General features: G+C 35.4%; 2 protein-coding genes and 1 non-coding gene across 3 annotated transcripts; 2 read left to right on the top strand and 1 right to left on the bottom strand.

Annotated features, from left to right (window-relative positions):
- Positions 1-9,203: 9,203 nt before the first annotated feature.
- LOC137715071 (ABC transporter G family member 15) lies at positions 9,204-13,792 on the bottom strand. The gene is made up of 9 exons (XM_068454292.2): positions 13,092-13,792; positions 12,045-12,124; positions 11,326-11,787; positions 11,085-11,207; positions 10,821-10,952; positions 10,412-10,696; positions 10,030-10,302; positions 9,819-9,926; positions 9,204-9,717 (listed from the first exon to the last, which is right to left on the bottom strand). Exons 1-9 carry the CDS (start codon positions 13,324-13,326, stop codon positions 9,361-9,363), a joined length of 2,055 nt encoding a protein of 684 aa, XP_068310393.2. The 5' UTR covers positions 13,327-13,792; the 3' UTR covers positions 9,204-9,360.
- On the top strand, positions 11,901-11,974 carry TRNAT-AGU (transfer RNA threonine (anticodon AGU)). Its single transcript has one exon. It is a non-coding gene; the product is annotated as a tRNA-Thr (tRNA).
- A 1,388-nt stretch (positions 13,793-15,180) lies between the features above and the next one.
- LOC137714411 (uncharacterized) lies at positions 15,181-15,657 on the top strand. Its single transcript, XM_088690335.1, has 2 exons — positions 15,181-15,372; positions 15,496-15,657. The coding sequence occupies exons 1-2, from the start codon at positions 15,181-15,183 to the stop codon at positions 15,655-15,657; spliced, it is 354 nt and encodes a 117-aa protein (XP_088546461.1).
- The last annotated feature ends 6,665 nt before the right edge of the window (positions 15,658-22,322 follow it).

Here is a 22,322-nt window from a genome sequence, read left to right as displayed (position 1 = left end):
AATATGCAAGAAAATGCTCTGTCATAGCCAACCAACTATAATGATCCTCACCATAGAAATTGGGAGTTTGAATTTCGTCGATGGCAACCTTGGTGTTGACTAAAATTGATAGTGAGAGGAGGACCCTGGGGGTATCACAAAATGTGAAGTAGGCAACATCAGAGGTTGGGATAGATGGGGATTTGGTAACAGGGGTGAGAGATATTTGTAGGTTGATAGGGACAGAACAGAGGCCGAGAGTTGAGATCCCTTTAGGAAATTTGTGCACATTGGCATGAAAATCTGGGTGGATGAATGCCCTAGAGGTACTGACAACGGTAATGGTAAAGATCGGAGCAAGGTCTCACTAGATGTGTTTTGAAACATATCGATTTTCAGTGGGCACGATATGTGATGGTTGCGACGCCATGGTGAAGGATGTGGAACTCATCGCTAAGCGTAACAAACGAAACTCCTCTAAAACGGACAACTGAAAATCCTGAAAATCGGATTGCCAGATCTGAGTGTTTGTAACAGAGGTCATTGTTGCTTGCAAATTTGCCATCATTTGCTCAAACTCTGCTTGTCGAGTAGAAAATGTTGTCACAATATCATAGAGGTCATGAAATTGGGTCTCAAGTTGCTCAACACTAGTGGATGTTGGCACCTCAACCTCCAATTTGAGCTACCGCCGGAAGTGATCACCTGATTTGAGCCTTCATCGGAAAAAACACTCGGACCTTTCCGACCGCCCATCGTCAATTGGTGACTAATACCAAATGATAGGACCCTATTCAGACTTTAGAAGAGATGGAGATGAAAATGGATAAAGAAAGAGACAAAGAAAGAGAGAGAAAAGATATTATTTCATTCATGCCAAACTCATGACCTGTTGAAGGGTAATAATACAGCTCATCCTAAGAAATACGGAATACATAAATACAACATATACTATACGCATACTCCTACATAGCCCTAAGTATATGGGCTAAATATAAGGGCCGATATATATATATATATATATATATATATATATATATATATATATATATATATATATATGGTTCTCAACAGGGGTCCAATTTCTTCGATATCTTGACTAGAATTGTGGGTTTTTAGAGAAATGGGGGAAGAGAAAGGTGTAGTGGTTTTGGGTTGTGAGGAATTTAGAGTGGCGGTAATGAGTGAGATGGCTTTATTGGGAAGAGTTGGTACATGTGTAAAGCTATCTCCATCGTCAGAGCTCCACAAAGAGTTATTAGACTCTTTTTTTTTTTTTTTTTTTTTTTTTTCACATTTTTGAATTTTTGAAATTATTATGATTATTTTAATTTTTAATATTCGCGTTGGCCTATATCGACACGTGGTGTCCGGTCATTGTCTACGTGGGCACCACATCATCAGTTAACAGAGGTTCTAGCGAAAAACTTAACGGATGTATGAAAGTGTGCTAGAATTATGACTTTAGGTACCAAACTGGGGTGAAAGAAACTTGATGTAGTAAATGTTGAAAATCAAGAAACTTCAAGATAGTAAACTGAGATTAACCCTATTTTTTAAATGTTTTATAGTATAATGCACCAATCATAAATAATGAAAAGTAGTTTTTATTTATGGGAATTATTATTTGCACTTCAAAAATCTCATTTTGCACTTCAAATTTTCTATAGTTAGAAAGAAAAATACACTTGTGATGTGAGGAGTGTAGAATGAGATTTTTGGTGTGCTAATATCAGTTCTCTTATTGATTTGTTTTGAATAGTGGATCCTACAAATATTAATTGAATAAGGAAAAGCATATTGAAGTCAGCAAACATTGCCACATAAGCTTTCAAATTTATATTTGATAATTTTTTTTTTTATTATTCACATTTCCATTGGAAGCTCTTACTGGTGTGGGTAGTTGGATGGTTTAACAAGATAAAAATAAAATAAATAAAATAAAAAATCCAACAAACCAATCGGATTCATAAAAACTAGGTTCCCATTTAACAATCATTTCTTAGCACACATCATGCCTTAGTTTTGACGGATCTATGAATAAGATGAATCAGTATGGCTGGTACAAATTAATGGCTGAGTGCTTGTTCAGCTTTTGTGGTCTCCTTAATATAAGGTCGTTCGAGAGTCCTAAAAGTCTTGCGTCTTTAAGTCCCTCACCGTCCACTCCACTAGTTAATGGGTTGTACATGTAGGCGTGGTATGAAGGCTACTTCTCAACTGCCCACCTAACACATGGAGAAGAAGTGACATCTGCGCACGCTTGTTTCCCAGATCGACATGCCACGAGCGCAGTGCTCGTGAAAAGGTTGTTGGAAAGGACTTCCGCCGAGCTATTAGTCTGACATCAATCATATACTCCGCCGAGCTATTAGCCTGACATCAATCATATACTTTCATAGACTTTCCTCTCCATTGTAGGCCAACTCGTGGCCTGGTGTTGACATTTAGAAGGACCCATTCTTGTAGCTCAGTGGCAAAAGTTTTCAGGCATGTCAACTGGCTTGAGCGATCGGAAAGAACTTCAGTTCAATGCTCCTGCCTTTTTTTGTCGGTAGACGATCCGTGTCCATGATCAGTCGTTGGTGGTGGCCATCTCTTGTACTCAAGGTAGTGCCCTGTCTACTCGATCCTAAGAGCTTGCTTGTGGGCCTAGTACCTTAATCTTTTATTACTTTGTGGGCTCTGTCAGGGGCCATCCATTAGGTCTGACAACCATACATTATTATTGTATGGGTCTAAAATGACTCTGCGTTAATAAGTTTTAGTTTTCTGTCCTAAGTTTAGTAAATTAATGAATGTAATTGACAAGTTAACCCATTCTCATGAATACAACCCTGTACTGGTTTTTAAAATATGTAAGTAGTTATTTTTTAAAATATGTTAATAATTATGTGGGTTGCGTACATTATTTTCTTCCTATAATTTTGTGAAGAACAATGTTACTCTAAATACTTATTTTTTAAGTATTTAGTATGTTTTAAAAATATTATTTGAATTTGTTTAAATTTCATAATTTGTGGGACATTACAATCATAAATGCATGAGTTAAATCTCTTAAATAATATTAAGGACCTCGATCAAAATATTTAAACAAACAAGGTTTCAGTCCAACAATTAGGTTGATTAGAAACTGGAATCAAAATGACCTAAAATTTTAATTCGAAATAACTTTTAAATTATTCATTGTTGGAGTAATATTAAAAAAATATGAAAATAACATAAGAAACCCAATGGTAATAATCATAAAGAAAATCGAGACATAAATTGTATATTAGATTAATATAAATAACTAGAGAGAGTAAGAAATATTGACAAATTTAGAGATTAAGACTTGCATAAATGCAATGTCCTAAAGATAGAATTTTGCCCCTTCTATTATGTTTGTAGTTTAGTAGGTATCCATCTCCCAGTATTCAAAAATCTATACTCCAAAGCAAAGCACTGCAATCTTCGAACTTTGACAAACCTTATATATTATGTGCTCTTAAACCACAACTCGAAATTGAACAACAAAAAATGAGAGAAATCGAGTGGGAAAACAACTCCTGTTTATGCATGTCTCACAACCCAACTGTACTAACTTGGGCTTATATAAAATTTAAGGGCCAGAGGTATGTTGTCCCTAAATTGGTGTCTCTTATGTGTTTCCCTTCTTATTTTTTTGACACGTATTCAAATCATTTTCATTAGTTTCCTTTAAACGTAAACTTAACTTTGTTAACTTTTAATAAAATTAAAAAAACTAAAACTAAAACTAAAAATTAAGAAACTTGCAGCAACCACTTCCCCACCCACCCACCCACCCGGATCCCGAAAGTCTCCCTCGCCAGCAACCCAGATAGGCACCCACGCCGGCCAACCCCATTTTAGGAGAGGCTACCCCAACTCCTGTCGCCAAGGACTCCCCCATCTACACTTACGAATAAAAAATAAAAATAAAAACAAAGAACTAGCAGATGCTGTCCACGCAACCAGATAAACCTCATTAGCTGCTATCGGCGGTAACGCAATTCGGGACACTCCTACGTGTTGCCGCCAAAGCCTCCCTCGAATCCTCCCCTATATCTCTTTCTCTCTTGACCCAAGATTGAAAAAGTCATCTTCCCCATTCATGTCCATAGTCAAATAAAACTTCCGTCAGATTAATTTCTAGGTAGAATCTATTTATAATTTTCATAGGAATAATGTCACAGATCAGGGATAGAATCTGGCTTTGTTGAAAATCCCAATAGAACATATCTTCTGTAAAAATTCTAACAAATCCTGAAAATAATGAAAGAAATTTAGGGAGGATTAGATGGTTATATATGAAAGGGAAAGTGAACCCATTAAGACGGGGGGGATGGAAACCCAAGAATAAAATTAATAATCAGTGCGTGGGTTCATCGGAAATAGAGGGCAAGAGTAAAAGAGGCTTTGCCGGCGGTGTGGAGAAGCGTCCTTGACGACGATGGCGTGGTGTGGTTTTGTGAGTGACCATCGAGGCTGCTGGTGGTTTTTGTTTTTCTTTAACCAATTTTACTTTTTTTTCTTAATTCATAACGCAGTTAAGTTTGGGGTTAAGGTTAAGGACAGATATCAAAATATTAGAAAGAAGACACATAAGAGACACTAATTTAGGGCAGCAGACCTCTAGCCAAATCTAAGACACTGATTGACAAAGAGATGCCAACATACATCTTTTGGAGAACATCTATTATATTTCAAGAGAATGGAAAAGGTGAATAGTGATTTCGTGTTATCATGCTTCAACAAAAATGCCGCTAAAATGAAAAACTACAAAGGCATTACAAGAAAATACATCAAATAAGATAGGGGTATTTTCGTCATTTTAACAGTATTTCTTTAATAATATACTTTTTAATGCTTTTTTTTAATTAGTACCTTATAATAAGCTAGTAATAATGTAATTCAATTTCTTTATTTTTAAACACATTCAAAACATCTTAAGAGGCGTGTAATACCGGTTATAAAAAGGTTTTTTGCACACAGATAACAATGTGATTAAATAAGTTATCAAATGATTGTTGTTTTTTTTAACAAACGATATTATCTACACTAAGGGAGAAGAGGTGGGCTTAGTCTCACAATTGACTAGCAATAATGTGATTCGATCAGTTATTTATTAAATATTAGTTTCTCTATTTTTAAGCACGTTTAAAATATCTTAAGAGGCGTGTAATGCTAGTTATAAAAAACCTCTTTCGCACAAGGATAATAATGTGATTAAATTAATTGTCAAATGATTTTTTTTAAAATAAACGATCTTATCTACACTAAGGGGGAGAGGGTGGGCTTAGCCTCACAAGAGGCTAGCAACAATATGATTGAATTAATTGTTTATCAAATATTATTTTCTCTATTCTTAATGTAAATTCTATAAAGACCAGTTTTATTATGTAAATTCAGCTGCTTTAATTAGTTTATGAGGGATTTCTTCTAGCATGATCTAAAATTATTCATTTATTTCAAATATTTGACTTTCCTTTTGTCAATTTACGCATATACCCTTTTTAATAATTAATTTTTTGGTATTTATTTATTTATTTTGTTTATCTTAAGTAGTGCCTCACAATAGGTCAGTAATAATGTGATTCAATTTCTCTATTTTTAAACACGTTCAAAACATCTTAAGAGGCGTGTAATGCTGGTTATAAAAAAAGTCATTCGCATGCGGATAATAATGTGATTAAATAAGTTGTCAAATGACTGTTTTTATTTTTTTAACAAATGATATTATCTAGTGTGATTAAATTAGTTGTCAAATGATTGTTTTTTTTTTTTTTTGGGGAACTAATGAAAAGGGCTTGAAAACTTTGAATTTTAACTTTAAGGAAAAAATAAATGGTAAAATGAATGGTACCAGGATTGACTTTTTAGTGTCAAAATGTGGTTTTTCGTTAAAGTGAATAGCACTTGGAGCTTTTCGTTAAAGTTCCCTCAAAACATTTTAAGAGGCGTGTAATGCTGGTTATAAAAAATGTCATTCGCACGCGGATAATAATGTGATTAAATTAGCTGTCAAATAATTGTTTTTTTTTTGGGGGGGGGGGAACTAATAAAAAAGGCTTGAAAACTTTGAATTTTAACGATAAGGACAAAATAAAAGGTAAAGTGAATAGTATCAGTATTGACTTTTTAGTGTAAAAATGTGGTTTTTTGTTAAAGTGAATAATACTGAAAGCTTTTCGTTAAAGTTCCAATTTAAAAAAAGGTCATTCGAACACGGATAATAATGTAATTAAATTAGTTGTCAAATGATTGTTTTTTTTTTACACGTTCAAATCATCTTAAGATGCGTGTAATGATAGTTATAAAAAAGGTCATTCGTATGCGGATAATAATGTGATTAAATTAGTTGTCAAATGATTGTTTTTTTTACGTGTTCAAAACATCTTAAGAGACGTGTAATGTTGGTTATAAAAATGATCACTCGCACGCGGATAATAATGCAATTAAATTAGTTGTCAAGTGATTGTTTTATACAAAAAGTCATTCGCACACGGATAATAATGTGATTAAATTAGTTGTCAAATGATTGTTTTTTTTTACACGTTCAAAACATCTTAAGAGACGTGTAATGCTGGTTATAAAAATGGTCACTCGCATGCGGATAATAATGTAATTAAATTAATTGTCAAATGATTGTTCTATAAAAAAGGTCATTCAGACGCAGATAATAATGTAATTAAATTAGTTGTCAAATGATTGTTTTTTTTTTACACTTTCAAAACATCTTAAGAGGCGTGTAATGCTAGTTATAAAAAAGGTCATTCGCATACGGATAATAATGTGATTAAATTAGTTGTCAAATGATTTTTTTTTTTTTTTTTTTGGGAAACTAATGAAAATGGCTTAGAAACTTTGAGTTTTAACGATAAGGACAAAATAAAGGGTAAAATGAATAGTATCAGGATTGACTTTTTAGTGTCAAAATGTGATTTTTCGTTAAAATGAATAGTACTAGAAATCTTTCGTTAAAGTTCCCTTATAAAAAAGGTCATTCGCACACAGATAATAATGTGATTAAATTAGTTGTCACAATGAGTTAGCAATAATGTGATTCAATTAGTTGTTTATTAAATATTATTTTCTCTATTTTAAACACATTCTAAACATCTTAAGAGGCATGTAATGCCGGTTATAAAAAAAAAATCTTTCACACATGTTTGTACCATACTTGACCAATCCCGAAACTACTGAACACCAGTCAACAATATACCGTCAAGGACCCACAAGACTTTTTCTCCAACCAGGAGGCTAATCACAACGCGACACGTGTCGGTATTAGAGGCCAATCACAGCGCAATACGTGTCGATGTCAGAGGCCAATCACAACACGACACGTGTCAATGTCAGAACAAAGTTAGAAATTCTCTTCTATAAAAGGGAATCATTCTCCCACAATAATCCCTAATGTCATTTGTACTAAACTATTCACTAGAACTCACTAAAAGAGAGTTTGAACCTATGTATTTGTGTAAACCCTTCACAACTAATGAGAACTCCTCTACTCCGTGGACGTAGCCAATCTGGGTGAACCACGTACATCTTGTGTTGTTTGCTTCCCTGTCTCTATTCATTTACATACTTATCCACACTAATGACCAGAGCCATCTAGCGAAGGTCACAAACTTGACATTTTCTGTTGTACCAAAGTCCTTGCCGATTTTGTGCATCAACATCACACGAATAATAACGTGATTAAATTAGTTTTCAAATGATTTTTTTTTTAAACAAATGATCCATACACAATGAATTGTCCCATGATAATTTATATCCGTTGATCTTCTTCAATTTATTCGATCCGACGGCCGTAAAATAAAAAGGTGTGTGAAAAGTAAAATGGGGTGTGTGGATATCACACCCCTAATCAATACCGTTTGATACAAATGATTAAGCATTTTTTTATTCAAACATTTATGTGAATGAAAATTATATTTGAGGAGTCGTGACTATTCATGAATAAGATTGTGATTGTTCAAATAAAGAGAGGGCACAATATTTGCCTTTGATTGAATCGATGCAGCTATTGACTCTTCAAAAAATGATGCAACTATATTGAAGAGTCAAACGCAACTATTTTGAAGAGTCACTTCTACATCTATATAAAGACCTCATCATACCTTTGCCTTTTTATTGAAGATATGCAACCACTGACTCTTTAAGAAAAGGCACAACTATTTTGAATAGTCACTTCTACATCTATATAAAGGCATCATCATATTTTGTCATAAGTGAATTAACTTAGGGGAGTCATGCAAGTTCATTTGTCGCATTATACATACCATACTTAGAGATTAAGTGAGTCTTTAAGAGAGTTCAACACAACAGTGGTTTGTTGGAGCCTTACGATATGATGTGCTACTTTCGTAAGGATGAGGTCGTTGTATCCTAAACAAGCGCCGATCAATCAGAAACACTGTAATGGGGATGTAAATGTGTTAAGAAGAGAGAACTAAGTTCTTAATTCGACCACATTTTCATGTTCTTCATGTGCATTTAGCATTGTGTTTGTTTTTGAGTACGAGGTCTTGGAGAAAGGATATTGAGAGTGGACTTGATATGAAAGAGGATCACAAAAACAATAAAGGGTCTCATATATGATCATAGCTTAGACCAAATCGCCACAAGGAGATATTATTCACCATAGGATGAAACTAAATGAGAAGAAAAAGTAAAAGGCGGAAGGAAGCAGAGGCGCTCCACATCCTCCCCTCCATTAGTAGGTGTAGTTTACTCACCACCCTTCGTATTATTATTGGATGACCTTAAACTTTGATATTTATGTCAATCTACTACATAAATCTCGATAGTTGAGTCATTAACGAGTTTAATTTACATAACATAAAAAACTATTATGATGACAAACAAAACAACTTAACAATGCTACTTATTTCTCTCAGATCAGATTAATATTTTATATATAATATGGAATTGTTATTGACACTTCAAAAATCTCATTTTGTACTTCAAACTTTCTATAATAAGAAAGAAATATACATTTATGAGGAGTGTAGAATGAGATTTTTTGGATACTAATAACAGTATATAATATAAATTAGATTTATTTACCACCAAATATGTGATGTGATCTTAAAATGTAATAATCTGATTAAGGTGACGAACAAGTTCGAACTCTAATAAGTGTTTTGAAAGTCGGCCTAGGCGGCGCCTAGGCACTGAACGGTGGAAGGCCGCCCCGATTTAGACCAAAACGCTGATGAAAATCGCGAGGGTCATTCCTTTAATGATATCCATCAGAGAAAGAACATCAAACAGTTTCTGTATATAAAACTCCAACAGAAGCTCCCTACTTTTTGATCTGATTTTTTTCTTAGTAAAAGTGACTAGTTACTCAGTCCTGCAATGCCTCTTCTACTGCAGTGGAGAGTTGAGGCCCTCTTGAGAAGACAGTGAGTGGAGAGGTTGGTGCCTATTGGAAGAAATAGAGGGTTGTTTCCTGAACGACGGCCTCTTACCAAGGTGGTGCAGCGTTCTCTTTGCGTAGAGTGACTGAAACACCGGCGATGCATTCTCCTTGAACTTGAGAATTAGGAAGAAGAGAACGCGGTACATTACAAGAATGGCTACAATAGCAACCAAGTCCCACCACTTGGAGTGGTCTATTGGTATCCCAAACATATGTTGGACGATATACTCGCCTGTAAGGTTTGGCTCACCGGGTATCATGGGCTCAAACTCAAGGCCAATGAAATCGTTCTTGTAGGAACCCTGCATGTCAAATTACAATACAAATGAATACCATCTGATTTTACACTTCATCATCATTGTGACAAGTAGTGATAAGAGGTAGATGGTTCACAAAGATTTACCTGTATTGCCCATGAGCCATAGCTGAGATATGAAATTGGGTAGCGCCAGAATGGCTTAGGAAGATCCGGCAGCAAGCGGAAGAAACCCGAGGTCATCATCAGGATGCCCTGCATGCACAACCATTTAATTGAGGATAGACCAGGAAGGATAGATATGATGACGGGAAAGAGAAAAGGAAAGCTTATCAAACATTTGAGTGTATCTTCTTACCATGATTCCAGCTCCTGTTATTATACCCATTAGGAAATTGGGAACCATAGAAGCGACAACCATCATGAGGCTCTCTATCACCGAAATGCAGAGATATATATTGAGACAGAAGTACACATAATGCGAAAACTCCGGTCGAAATTTCACCAGATGATAAGTAATAGTCCCAGTACTAAGAGTAACTGCAGCCAAGAATGGGAATGAAGAGAGGAAGTTGGAAATGATGAAAACCGAAACTCCATAATACCCATTGAGCCTTTCTCTATAAAACACCTGTTTGCAAGAAGAAAACAAGGCATGAAAAGGCGAAAACTACCACAGAAATGTCTTGCTATTTCACCATTGCTATATGAGTACTCATATCTGTGTTGCATTAGCTTACCTTCATTTCCTCTATGAAAGATGGGAATCCTCCAATGGACATAAACGTCATAAAGCCGGTTATAAACGCACCACATGCTGCCCGGGCAAAGATTGCAGTATAGCCGTGGCCAACTTCAAAATAGATCGTACCAACACATATTGATACAAATATGTAGATGATTATCCTTAACCAGTAATACCCCACATCTCTAGACATGTTCAGAGATGACCTTCGCAGCAAGGTTGAAAGTTGCTTCCACCAACTTGCTTGACTTCCACTTTTCAAATCAATAACATGTCCCTCCTGCAACACATAGACTACTTCATATATGTTTCCAGTGATACCAAGTCAACGCATATAATGCCATATCAATGTCATAACACTGCAGAAGGAAATGTGAATAAAGAGCTCAAGTTGGAAAAGTTACAATTTCTGATATTTCTTGCATCCTGGCTCTCGCTTTATTTGCATATTTTGAACGTTTGTATTTCTCGACTAGCCTAGCTTTGATCTCTGCTGTTGCTAAATTCATGAGAGGGTCTGCTGATGTTGGTACATCCTACCAATTCAGACACAAAGATACAACTAGTATGAGAAAAGAATACCCAAAATATTTCATTTGAAACATAAAATCGAATAACTGTGTTGTATAAATCCTGCGTAAAAGAACTGAGTTAGAATTAATACGCACCCGAATTCTTTGAGATCCTTTCAGTGTGGCAGTCACAATGTCAAAGTCCGAATTTATGCAACGTAGAAAGTGGTCAGAAGGATTTCTTCTACTAGGACATGGGACACCTGCTTCAGCGAAAAACTACAAAAATCAAAGCGGAATTAGCATTAGTCACAAGAAAAGAAAAATGGGGTTCAAAAACTCATTCATTGACGATATAAAAATACTGGTAACAGGGTGCCAAGATTCCCTCTCTTACATCAATAGCAGTCTTTGCTTCTCCAAAATAAACAGTTTCACCACCAGATAGTAAGAAGAGGTCGTCAAAGAGTGCAAATACTTCACTACTTGGCTGGTGAACAGATGAAACAACCGTTCTTCCATCGCGAGCAATGCTTCGAAGTGTTTGAATAACAAAGAAAGCGGAGGCACTATCAAGGCCACTAGTAGGCTCATCAAGAAATAATATGCAGGGCCTTGTTAGAATTTCAAGTGCAATGCTTACTCTCTTCTTTTCCCCTCCACTAATACCTCTCAAGTGCCAGTTTCCAATTGATCGGTCGGCACACTCCAGGAGCCCCATTTCCATAATTGTTCCCTCCACAATGCTCGTAACCTCTTCTCTGGTAAAATTACTCGGAAGCCGCAAGTGAGCCGAGTACGTTATGGTTTCTCTAACTGTGAGTGTGCCCAACAATACATCCTCTTGTGTGACATAAGCCTGGAATTGCACGTAGTTTATAGTGAATTAGGAGGATGTATATGCTTAAACAATGGCAACAAAATTCTGTTCGATAGTAGTAACAATGCTTATAAAAAAGTGAAGGCCAATCTGCTCTCGTAGCTCAGTTGGTTAGAGCACCCGTTTAGTAAGCGGGAGGTCTTGAGTTCGACTCTCAACGAGAGCAAACACGTAATGTAATTTTCATTTTTTTAACTTTGCATATAAGCAACTGGAAACAGAAAGCTATTACTTACAACAGCGCCATATGCCAGTCTTTTCTTCTTCCCATTAAACAAAATATTTCCGGTCATAACAACATTTCTTGAGAGTCTACCTGCGTCGCATAAACAAATACAATTTTAGTAAAAATAACTTCATACGTATTATTTTATTCTCCAAAACATGTCATAGCAGGGGTTAGGGAATCGAACACAAAATCTCTAGTACGGAGGCCATGTTTTTAAGGTCCGTTATTCCGACGAGTTGAAGGAAACACGAAATTAGTTTTGGGTTTTAAAGTTTTGCATTCCCCTGAAGGACTGTAAATGGAATGTAGACCTTGTTTGAATAAATACACAATAAAAAGAAAAAAGAAAAAAGAAAAATAATAAGAGCCTTTAAAACTAGTCACTCAGCATTCAATTTTTAATTTTTGCCTATCTGCCCCCTTTCTAACCAGTGATGATATGAAAAGAAAAGAAATAAAAGACTTGCGGCCAAAGTCTGGTTTGCATTCAAGTGCAATTGGTGGCTCTTTAATGGGTAACAAGTGGGACAAGACTTCACCCTTGGATTGGACAAATTAAGTCCAGCTTAGGTTAATATGGAAACATTTTTGTTGACAACGGTTAAACAATAGTAACGCTCAGCATCTTATTCATTGCTGTTAGATAAATTTAAATTTTAAAATCTATGAAATAAATTTATTAAATTAAATTCATCTTATGATAATTAATAGATGGCAAGGGGGGCCAGCAAATGCACAAAGAACCTTTTTTTAATGGAACAAATGGAGTTAACACTAAAGACGTTAATTTTGGCCAAATTACATCACTTTTGGGTGGTGTAAAGATTATTAACAAGTGTAAATGACATAGCAAACCCCAGAATATTTCCTAAATAATGGGTTTTTATATAAATTGGCCAAAGGAGTAATATTTAACAAATAAACAACAAAAGTGAAAAGTTTTGATTTTATCTACAAAGGATGATGCAGATTTTGTGCTACCTCTACCTGTGCTGCTGTGCATTCATCTATGGAAGATCACAAAAGAGGGGAGAGAGAGAGAGAGAGAGAGAACCTGCTAAAGTATCAAGAAGAGTTGATTTTCCAGAGCCAGAAGGACCCATGATAGCCATGATCCTACCAGGCTCAGCAAACCCACTCAACCCATTGAGCAACCTCTTTGTGGGTGCTTCCTTTCTGAAGTTTGGAAGCACCGCACTTAGATCCTCCCACACCAAATATGCACCTCTTCCACTTCCACCGCCACCAACACCACCACTACGACCACCGCCTGCCGCCTCCGTCTCCATCTTTCCTTTTTGTTTCTATAAAATCCTACCTTATTAACCAAGGCCTCAAAACCCCAGAAGATAAAAGAAAACGTAGATCACATATAAAGAGAGAAAAATTTTACATGTGTCCATGTAGTGTGGTTGGAGCAGATAACAATCAACTACCTATTAATGCTAGATAGCTGCCTGCCCGCCCTGCCCTGCCCTGTTATGAGATATGGGAGGAGGAGCATGAAGAATTAATGAGGGGGGAGAGAGAAAGAGAGAGAGAGAGAGAGAGAGAAATTGATTCATTCAAAGAAGGTTGGTTCCTTCTGGTGGGTGGAAAGCGAAGGGAAATAAATGTTACACACAGAAATAATGACAGTGTGTGTGGACTGGAGCAACAGCAAAACTTGGTCATGGTGCATTTGTGATATTGCAGATTGCTCCTTCTCCTCTATCTTCCAACCAATATTAAGACTTATTTCACATTTGTGTCTACATTGCATGTGTTCAGAAAAAAGTTGTTTTGAAGACTTTTTTGGGAGAGATTGGGGTCACTTGACCCATCTTTAATTACATTGTTTGATGATAATTTGGACGTTGCATGTTGCTGACAATTTGGTTACATTTAGTACGTGAAAAGGAATTTAAGAAAAGTGAATACCAAAGGCGCTGGAGGGCTTCACTTCCCCTCTATTTTCCCATGTGTCAAAAAACCATTTTCAAAGCGAACTTACCAAACATGAGAAAAACAACAATTTCTCATTCCCAAGCTCCATTTCTCATATTATGTTTCAGATTAAGTACTATACTTTTGCCATAACAACAGTTACCCATGTCACTTTTCGCTAAGCGTTATTTATGTCACTTCAACTTATTTAAGGATTAGAATATAGATTTTTTTTTAAGGGAAGTGTGATTGACACTCCGAAAATCTCATTCTATACTCCTCACAAGTGTATTTTTCTTTCCTAATATAGAAAATTTGGAGTGTAGAATGAGATTTTTTGAGTGCTAATAACAATTCCCTTTTTAAATTCTAATTTTCTAAATCGTAGTTCATAGAGGACGTTAATGAAGCAAAATTTAAAGAAGGTTTCCTACTAACCATTTAGATTCTCTCCTATGTGAAAGCTCTTCCCTCCCTCTCTGGGGGGTTTTCTCTCCTTTTTTGAGAGAATTTTAAGAGCTTGAATTTCTCACCCTCCCTTCCGTTACTCCTTCCCTTTCTTCAATATCTCCATCCGATTGACGTTTTGAGAGTCAATGGCTAAGAATGTTTCTTTTTAATATCTACGTTCTTTTCATACCTTAGGCCATCTCCAACCGAAAGCTGGCCAGATGACTAAATGAGCCATCTGGCCCTCCATGATATTAATATTTTAATGAACAGTACATGACCATATTTCTTACCATCTCCAACCGAGGGCCAAAGGGCCATAGGGCTCGTTTTAGCCCTATCACAAAAAATCGTCTCCAACCGAGGGCCAAACATAATTTATTATTTAAAAACTACAACTTAAATTCAAATCCAACGGCTAAGTGACGTCAGTAAGCTGTTGGATTTGATTTTTTTTTTTTTTTTTTTTTTGTGGATATTGGACTATAATTCACACAACTTTGAATTCAATCTATTTCAATTCAAGTTTGCAATGAATTCCAACTTTAGATCCTCTTCGGATTCCAACTTTGGGCCTTCATCCAATTCCAAATTGGAAGAAAAATGGGCACAAAATGAGACGAGAAGATGAGGAGTCTGATGAAGAAGATGAAGCATGGCGTAACGCACAAAACAGAGCAGCAGCCATGGTGTGTCAGCCAACTGCGCAACAAGCTCATTGGGGTGGCTTTGTTGTTGGTCGTTCTTACAAACCATGAAACAAAATGATGACGCATGCCAATCTGATGAACAACTACTTCAACCCCAACTTGGTGTACACAGAAAAGGATTTCAGACGTCGATTCCGGATAAGGCATCATGTCTTCAAGCGTTTACTTCATGATGTCCAGCAGGTCAATCCATACTTTCAACAGAAGCGGGAAAGAGCAGGCCACGCTGGTTTTTCACCTCATCAGAAGGTTATTATTGCACTCTGAATGATAACCTATGGCTCCTCAGCTGATCCGATGGATGAAACCTATGGTATGTCTAAGTCTCCATGCCTTGATACTCTTGAACAATTCTATGTCACAATTGTTCAGGTTTACAAAGACAAGTACCTCCGTGAGCCAAATCAAGAAGATATGGATCGGCTCATTCACAAAGCTGAAGACCGTGGATTTCTGGATATGATAGGGTCATTAGACTACATGCATTGGGATTGGAATAATTGTCCCACCAGATGGCAAGGAGGCTTTTACTAAAGGTTGAGAATGCCAACTGTTGTGTTAGAGGCAATTGCCTCGTATGACACATGGATATGACATGATTTATTTGGAGTCCCTGGATCCCAAAATGACATTACAGTTCTTGGCCGTTCACCCCTCTTCAATAGCTTGACAGAAGGTAAAGCACCTTAACTTGACTACTACATCAACGGTCGTCAGTACAATATGAGGTATTACTTGGCAAATGGCATCTACCCAAAGTGGGCAACACTTGTCCAAGCAATTCCAAACCCTAGGAATGACATCAAAAAGTTGTTTACCTTACACCAAGAGGCATACCAGAAAGATGTTAAGAGAGCTTTCGGTATTCTACAAGCACGGTGGAAGATCACCAGCGAACCAGCAAGAGGGTGGAGTCGAGAAAATTTGGACTTCATCATGATGTCTTCCATCATATTACACAATATGATTGTGAAGGATGAGCGAGATGGGTATATTGATGGATAGTTTGATGACGACTAAGACGATACAAATAGGTCAAGAAGGGCTCGTGCAAAAATATATGATGGGCCTAATTTGCCTTTCAATCCAAGAACTGGTAGTATCTCAATAAATGAGTACATAAGACTCTATAGAATGATACGTTCTCATGCCACAAACAAATACCTACAACAGGATCTTGTTGCACATCTTTGGGCCAAAAATAACATGGAGAAGGCGTTTAAGTTTTATGTTGTTAAATGTTTTTTAAAAATGTTGTTTAAGTTTTATGTTGTTAAATGTTTATAAAAATGTTGTTTAAGTTTCATGTTGTTAAATGTTTTTTTTTTTTTTATAATGTTATGTTGTTTAAGTTGTTTAAGTTTTTTAAAAAATCTTTGTTCATGTTGTTTAAGTTGTATTTGTTTCATGTTACTTAATGTTATGTAATGTTTAAGGGAATTGTTATTAGCACTCCAAAAATCTCATCCTACACTTTAAACTTTTTATATTAGGAAAGAAAAATACACTTTGTGAGGAGGATAGAATAAGATTTTTGGAGTGCCAATAACACTTCCCATGTTTAATGGTTTAGAAGGTATAAGGGGAAAAAAATTTGTATTATTAAAAAAAAAAGTTAAAAAAAAAAAAATAATAAATAATGGCTAGCTGACGTCAGCAGCTAACCGTTGCTTTTTTTAATTTCAGCCCGGCTCGAGGCCGATTGGCTGGCAGGTTTGGGCCGGCCGGTTGGCCCTATAGCCATTTTTTGTCCAATTGGGCCCACGAGCCCTCTGGCCTGGCTTTCGGTTGGAAACCGTTTTCAGGCTAGTTTCGATCTTATGGTCCTCTGGATCTTTCGGTTGGAGATGGCTTTAGTCCCCATCTTGCAGCCCCTTTCCCTTAACCCTACCCCTTCCATATTTCCATCACCAACCTACACATCAGTCCATTTCAACCATTTTCTTCTCCACCATCTTCCCTCTCTCATACCCAAAAATTAGATCTTAAAGTTTTGGACCCAATATGGAATTTCGATTGTTGTATTTTAAAATTTGCTTTTACTGTGGGTATAGCTTATTTACCATGACAATTTTACTACAGGCTTTATTTGCTCGTTATATAAAGTACAAACTTGCCATAAGCATAATAAGCACGTAGTGAATAACCATTTTTTACCACAGACAAATTTAGTTCGCTGGAAAATAATAGTGAATGACCACACACAAAGTTTTCACGTTATAAATATAATAAGCCACCATGGGGAATGCTCGTGGTCAATATTGTTGTATCCACAATGCCTTTTTGTTATTTACCACGGACATAATGTATGAAAGAATCATGCGTAATTAAAAAATTTGGAGAATGAGAGACACCATAAGTTTTCAAAATTTCAAACATCTATAAAATTTGAAATTTTCACAACACTCCCACCGTCCCACACACTTCTTAAAATCTATACTAATATTAACAAACACTACTTATCAACTAAAACCACATGAAATTACGGTTATGACTCTCTACAAATAACAAAATTAAAAATTATTAAAACCCAGATAAATATGTCAAACACAAAAAAGTGAAAAACACAAATTAAAATAAATAAATAAATAAAAAAGCCATTAAAAAAAGAAAGATAAGATAGACACAAACCCACGTGTATCCTCTTAATCTTCTCTTTGCAATAGACGTGGGATTAAAATTCATACCTTAAAAAAAAAAAAGGAGTTTTAACGAAAAGCTCGTCGTACTGTTCACTTTAACGAAAAACTACATTTTTACACTAAAAAATCAATCCTGCTATTATTCACTTTACCCTTTATTTTGTCCTTATCGTTAAAACTCAAAGTTTTCAAACCCTTTTCAATAGTTTTCCTAAAAAAAAAACTACACGTCCTACAGTATTTTCCCTTCACGTGCAGTAACTTCCCACTTAATAAATCCCGATCAGCAAGTGGCATTTTAGATATTAAGCTCTTACATGACGGCGTGGGTTCAAACTTTATCGGTGGCTAATCTAACAAAATCTATCATTTCACAAAAAATAAAAAAAACCGATCAATTATGATTATTTGCACCAGAAAAAGAAAATTAAAATTTCCAAGCTCCAACCATTCAAAAAGTAAAATTTTTTGCATGAACCTTTCTCAGCGCTTTGTTGTTTTTTGTATCACTAACCTTCAACTTTTCTCCTGCAAAATGTATAATTTATTCTCTGTATATGCAATGCTAGTTTGTTACTACGTGCTTTAGGTTGGAGTTTGTTCTGTATACTGTATTACTGTTCAAATTTTTACTGATTAATTTTTGGCTTCATTGTTTGTCAAAGCTTTATGAATGTGTGTGGACTTATCGATATACAAATGATCATCTAATCTAACAAATTTATTGTTTGATGAAAAAAGGATATACAATTGATCTACCCGTAAGAATATGAACTCTATGCAAGTTGTAGGAAACAATAAAACTATAAAGGAATGATATGTGTATATTTGAGTCATTTGATATAGCTATATGAGTGCATCCACTTGGTTTGTATCACAACGATTATGTTTTCTTTCCGTATTTACTTCTCTTACTTGAGATCAAATTAGTATATTTCCACCCAAGGAGTACAAGATTTTTTTTTTTTTTTTTCTCTGTGCTTATGTCTGTGCAGATAAAGAAAGCAATTAGCGAGGTTTGAGCATTAAGGGCCAGATGTCTCCCAAAGGACATTGTTTGGAGTGTTCAAGGAAAAGTAAACTTTTAAAAGCATCTCCAACCGATGCTTCAAATTGCCAAGGAGACGTATAACAATAAAAAATGATATCTAATTTTATTCCAACCCATCAACCAAAAGCTGATGTGGATTGAAGGCTTGGTGGGAGGCGTCAAAAGTGCCACCTCAAAATTCATATGCCAAATATTATTTTAGTTTTTTTTTTTTTTTTTTTTTTTTTTTTTTTGACTTTTGGACTAGCCTTGCATTAAATGCTTGGTATAAGTGTAGCTATTTATATTTCTTTTAGTATTTATTATGATTTGAAAAATTAATATATTAAAATATAAAATTATATTTTAGACACATAGGTTGGAGATGTAATTTTAACATGATGTCAAATTGTCACGTAGATCATCAAATTGAAATTTGGTGTTCAATATTTGATGTCTCTTTTGGAGGTGTTATAAGCTGTAAATGGAGGTGTATTCATACTTGATAGATAGTTTCATATTTCTTAGGATAGATCATTGGTTTTATACCTAAATTTGTTTTAGTTTAGTGTATTGATTGTAATTCCTTTTGAATATGTGAGTATTTAAGAAATTATTGTATTATAGTAAATTTTCAATTTTGTTGGTTTTTATATATTATTTTTAAGAATTAATTAATTTTTTTTTTAATTTTTTGAAAACTTTTATAACGAGCATTGGCCGTGGTCAATTAGTGATCCACAATGGTCATAGTGCGTGATGCTAGATTCCAATACCATGGGTTAGGTCTGTGATTTTTATTTAATTGATAACGCAGTTTGCCAATGGTAGAAATTCAAACTTTTTATCACATCCAAAATCTTAATGGGCGTGTCCGTGGTGGATTGCAATTTACCACGGGCATTCACCATGGTAGATGTGGGTTTTTCTTCTATACTTGTCATTTTTGGGTTGATTTTGTTGTGTCTTGGTATTTGCTGATCCGCTCTGGATTTGGGTTCTCCATGGCAGCTATTCCAGTGATTGCTAGCCAAAGACATGTGGTGTCAAGTTGTTTCTATTTAATGGGGATTAAGATTTTTTCAGATATTTTTGCTTTTGGGCTTACTGCTTTTGATGTCTTCTTGTTTTTGTTGATGCTGGTGTCTCTCTTAGTCTTTCTCACATTTGTGGATTTCATGTCTGTGGCGTTGGGTCAGATCGTTCGAGAGTCATGTTTGACTCATCCCTTGATAACTTGAAGATGACATGTTTGACTCATCCTTTGATCGCTAGAAGATGACACCTGTTGCTAGTTCCGGTAGGATGCTACGACACCATCTTCTATAGATTTCCTATCGAGACTTCGGTCTCCTCTTTGGCTCACCAATTTCCAACAGCGGGAGTTGTAGGAAGATTGAAGAACTTGCTAGGATTTCTTTGTCTTTTGCTTTTTCCTGTTATGGGTTCCAACTTCCAAATTATGTGTTGGGCCCAAACTTTTGTTTGCATGGAGGGTTTTTTCTTTTGTTTTGTACTTACTTTTGTTTTTGGACCTTCTTCTTTGTAATCTTTCATTGTTGGTAGTGAAATTACTCTTCACCGAAAGAAAAAAAATGAGGCAAAATTTTAATTGGAGTGAACATTTTATATCTGATCTATGGGGAAAAATGTTGAACCGGCTAGTATTGGAAATGGAAGGTCATGTAGGACTTACCTATGAAACTAATTAGGGCCCAATAACTATTGGATCATATATTATTGGGATCCTTGAACCTTGGTCCAGTCCACCATCAAATCTTTGAAAAGAAATCCTCCAATTGATTTGTAGCTAGCCTCTTAGGCGACCGTTCACTCCTCTCTCCACCAACCCCATAAGAAGGGATGGCAAATACCCATCGGTTATGGGTAACCGCGGTTACCCATCCATTTAAATTTTACGATTACAGTTATGGGTAATTGTTTAGATAAATAAACGGTTATGGGTATAACCATTTACCCGTGAAATTTAAATGGGTGGTTATGGGTATTAACCATGGTTATAAACGGGTAATCGTTTACCTGTTTATTTTATATATGTAAAATTAACACAAACCATGTTCCATATCGACAAAACTTAGATCAATGCTATTGACTATAGTGCATGGTTTCTGTAGCTAATATAATATAGTTTTCCTTAACCACTTTAAATTTCATGGTCCATTATATATATATATATATATATATATATATGTACTTTACATTCTGAGTTAAATAACCCAAGAATACTGTTTTTAACAGTTTTTGTAACTCAAGAATACTTAGCAAATTTTATATTACCTTCATTGATAATTGTTAAAAATATAGTCAGTAAACTATTATTTCAATTATTGGAATGGTATAGGGACTTAAGAAATTAAAATGCGGAAATGTATGATGAATATACCTATAACGGTGTTTAATTGTCAGAAAAAGAAAATTATGACAAATTTTTCTTTTTTAATTTTCAAGTTGTTAAAAAAACACGTAGACGGGTGAAAAAGGAGTAAATGGTAAAAAATAAAGGATAAAAGGGTTAAAAAAAGATAAATGGGTAAACGGGTACTAAACAGTTATGGTTAAGTGGGTACGCGGTTATAGGTATGGTTAACCGTTTATAAACGGTTATGGGTATGGGTATAACCGTTTAGGCAATTATCCAACGGGTAAACGGTTATGCGGGTATGAGAATTAACAGTCATGGATAAATAATCATAGTTACCCGCCCGCCATAACCGTTGTCCATCCTACCCATAAGTACCTCATCTCTAGAAGGTTAGAAACTTTTCATAGTATGCTACTCGGAACAGCTTCGCAACGTAGCATTGCTGGCGAAGTCATGAATTGTTGGAGAAGGGGTTAATTTAAAATAGTGTAAGGTTAAATAAAATGTAGACAACTAAATTCTTTTTAGATAATATACAACATTAATGTTGTTCATAATTTACCAATACTAATAAGTTACAATTGTTGCCAATGAAGTTTTATATCATGAAAACGTCACATAATAGGCTCATTACCAATAAAAGCAAATACATCTCTCTCAATGTAAACAATCATGCTATCACTCAACCATTGATCTCTCATTTTGTTACGTAATAGTGTTTTCACAATATTATAGTAGAAAAAATTCTCCCCACCAAAGCGGTTGCAAATGATAACACCAAAGTCAATGTAAGAAACGTATACACTAACCGGCATACTAGATTTCAAAGTATATACAAATAAGTTTGACGGTTGGACCATGAAAGCTAGTTTCATAGAATGCCAAAATCATCGAAGCAATTTAATATGACAACCCTGCCGCTCGCTTTGCCTAACAGATAAACCACTTATGCAACAAAACAAAACCCTAAAATCTAATCCCTAAAGCCTTAAACCTAATTAAGCCTTTGCTCGATAGAGCCTTTGATGGTTCACCGGTAAGATTTCACACACGACGCACCTTTTTTTTTTCCTTGGTGCAAAATGCTTGCGTAGCGAAACCTTTCTTGCTTCGAGCAACTCTCTCCGTCGCGCAAAGCATCTCA

The sequence above is a fragment of the Pyrus communis genome, chromosome 3, assembly GCF_041283825.1.
Source record: "Pyrus communis isolate YQ-2024b chromosome 3, ASM4128382v1, whole genome shotgun sequence".
Lineage (NCBI taxonomy): Eukaryota > Viridiplantae > Streptophyta > Magnoliopsida > Rosales > Rosaceae > Pyrus > Pyrus communis.
This window is presented reverse-complemented; position numbering and strand designations above follow the sequence as displayed.

Coding starts and splice junctions, on each gene's coding strand:
- LOC137715071 (XM_068454292.2), bottom strand. CDS start 13,326: ATGGAGACGGAGGCGGCAGGCGGTGGTCGTAGTGGTGGTGTTGGTGGC. Junction 12,125..13,091: donor TCTTCTTGATACTTTAGCAG/GTTCTCTCTCTC, acceptor TATGCGACGCAG/GTAGACTCTCAAGAAATGTT. Junction 11,208..11,325: donor AAGCAAAGACTGCTATTGAT/GTAAGAGAGGGA, acceptor TGATTTTTGTAG/TTTTTCGCTGAAGCAGGTGT.
- LOC137714411 (XM_088690335.1), top strand. CDS start 15,181: ATGACGCATGCCAATCTGATGAACAACTACTTCAACCCCAACTTGGTG. Junction 15,373..15,495: donor GTTTTTCACCTCATCAGAAG/GTTATTATTGCA, acceptor ACAATTGTTCAG/GTTTACAAAGACAAGTACCT.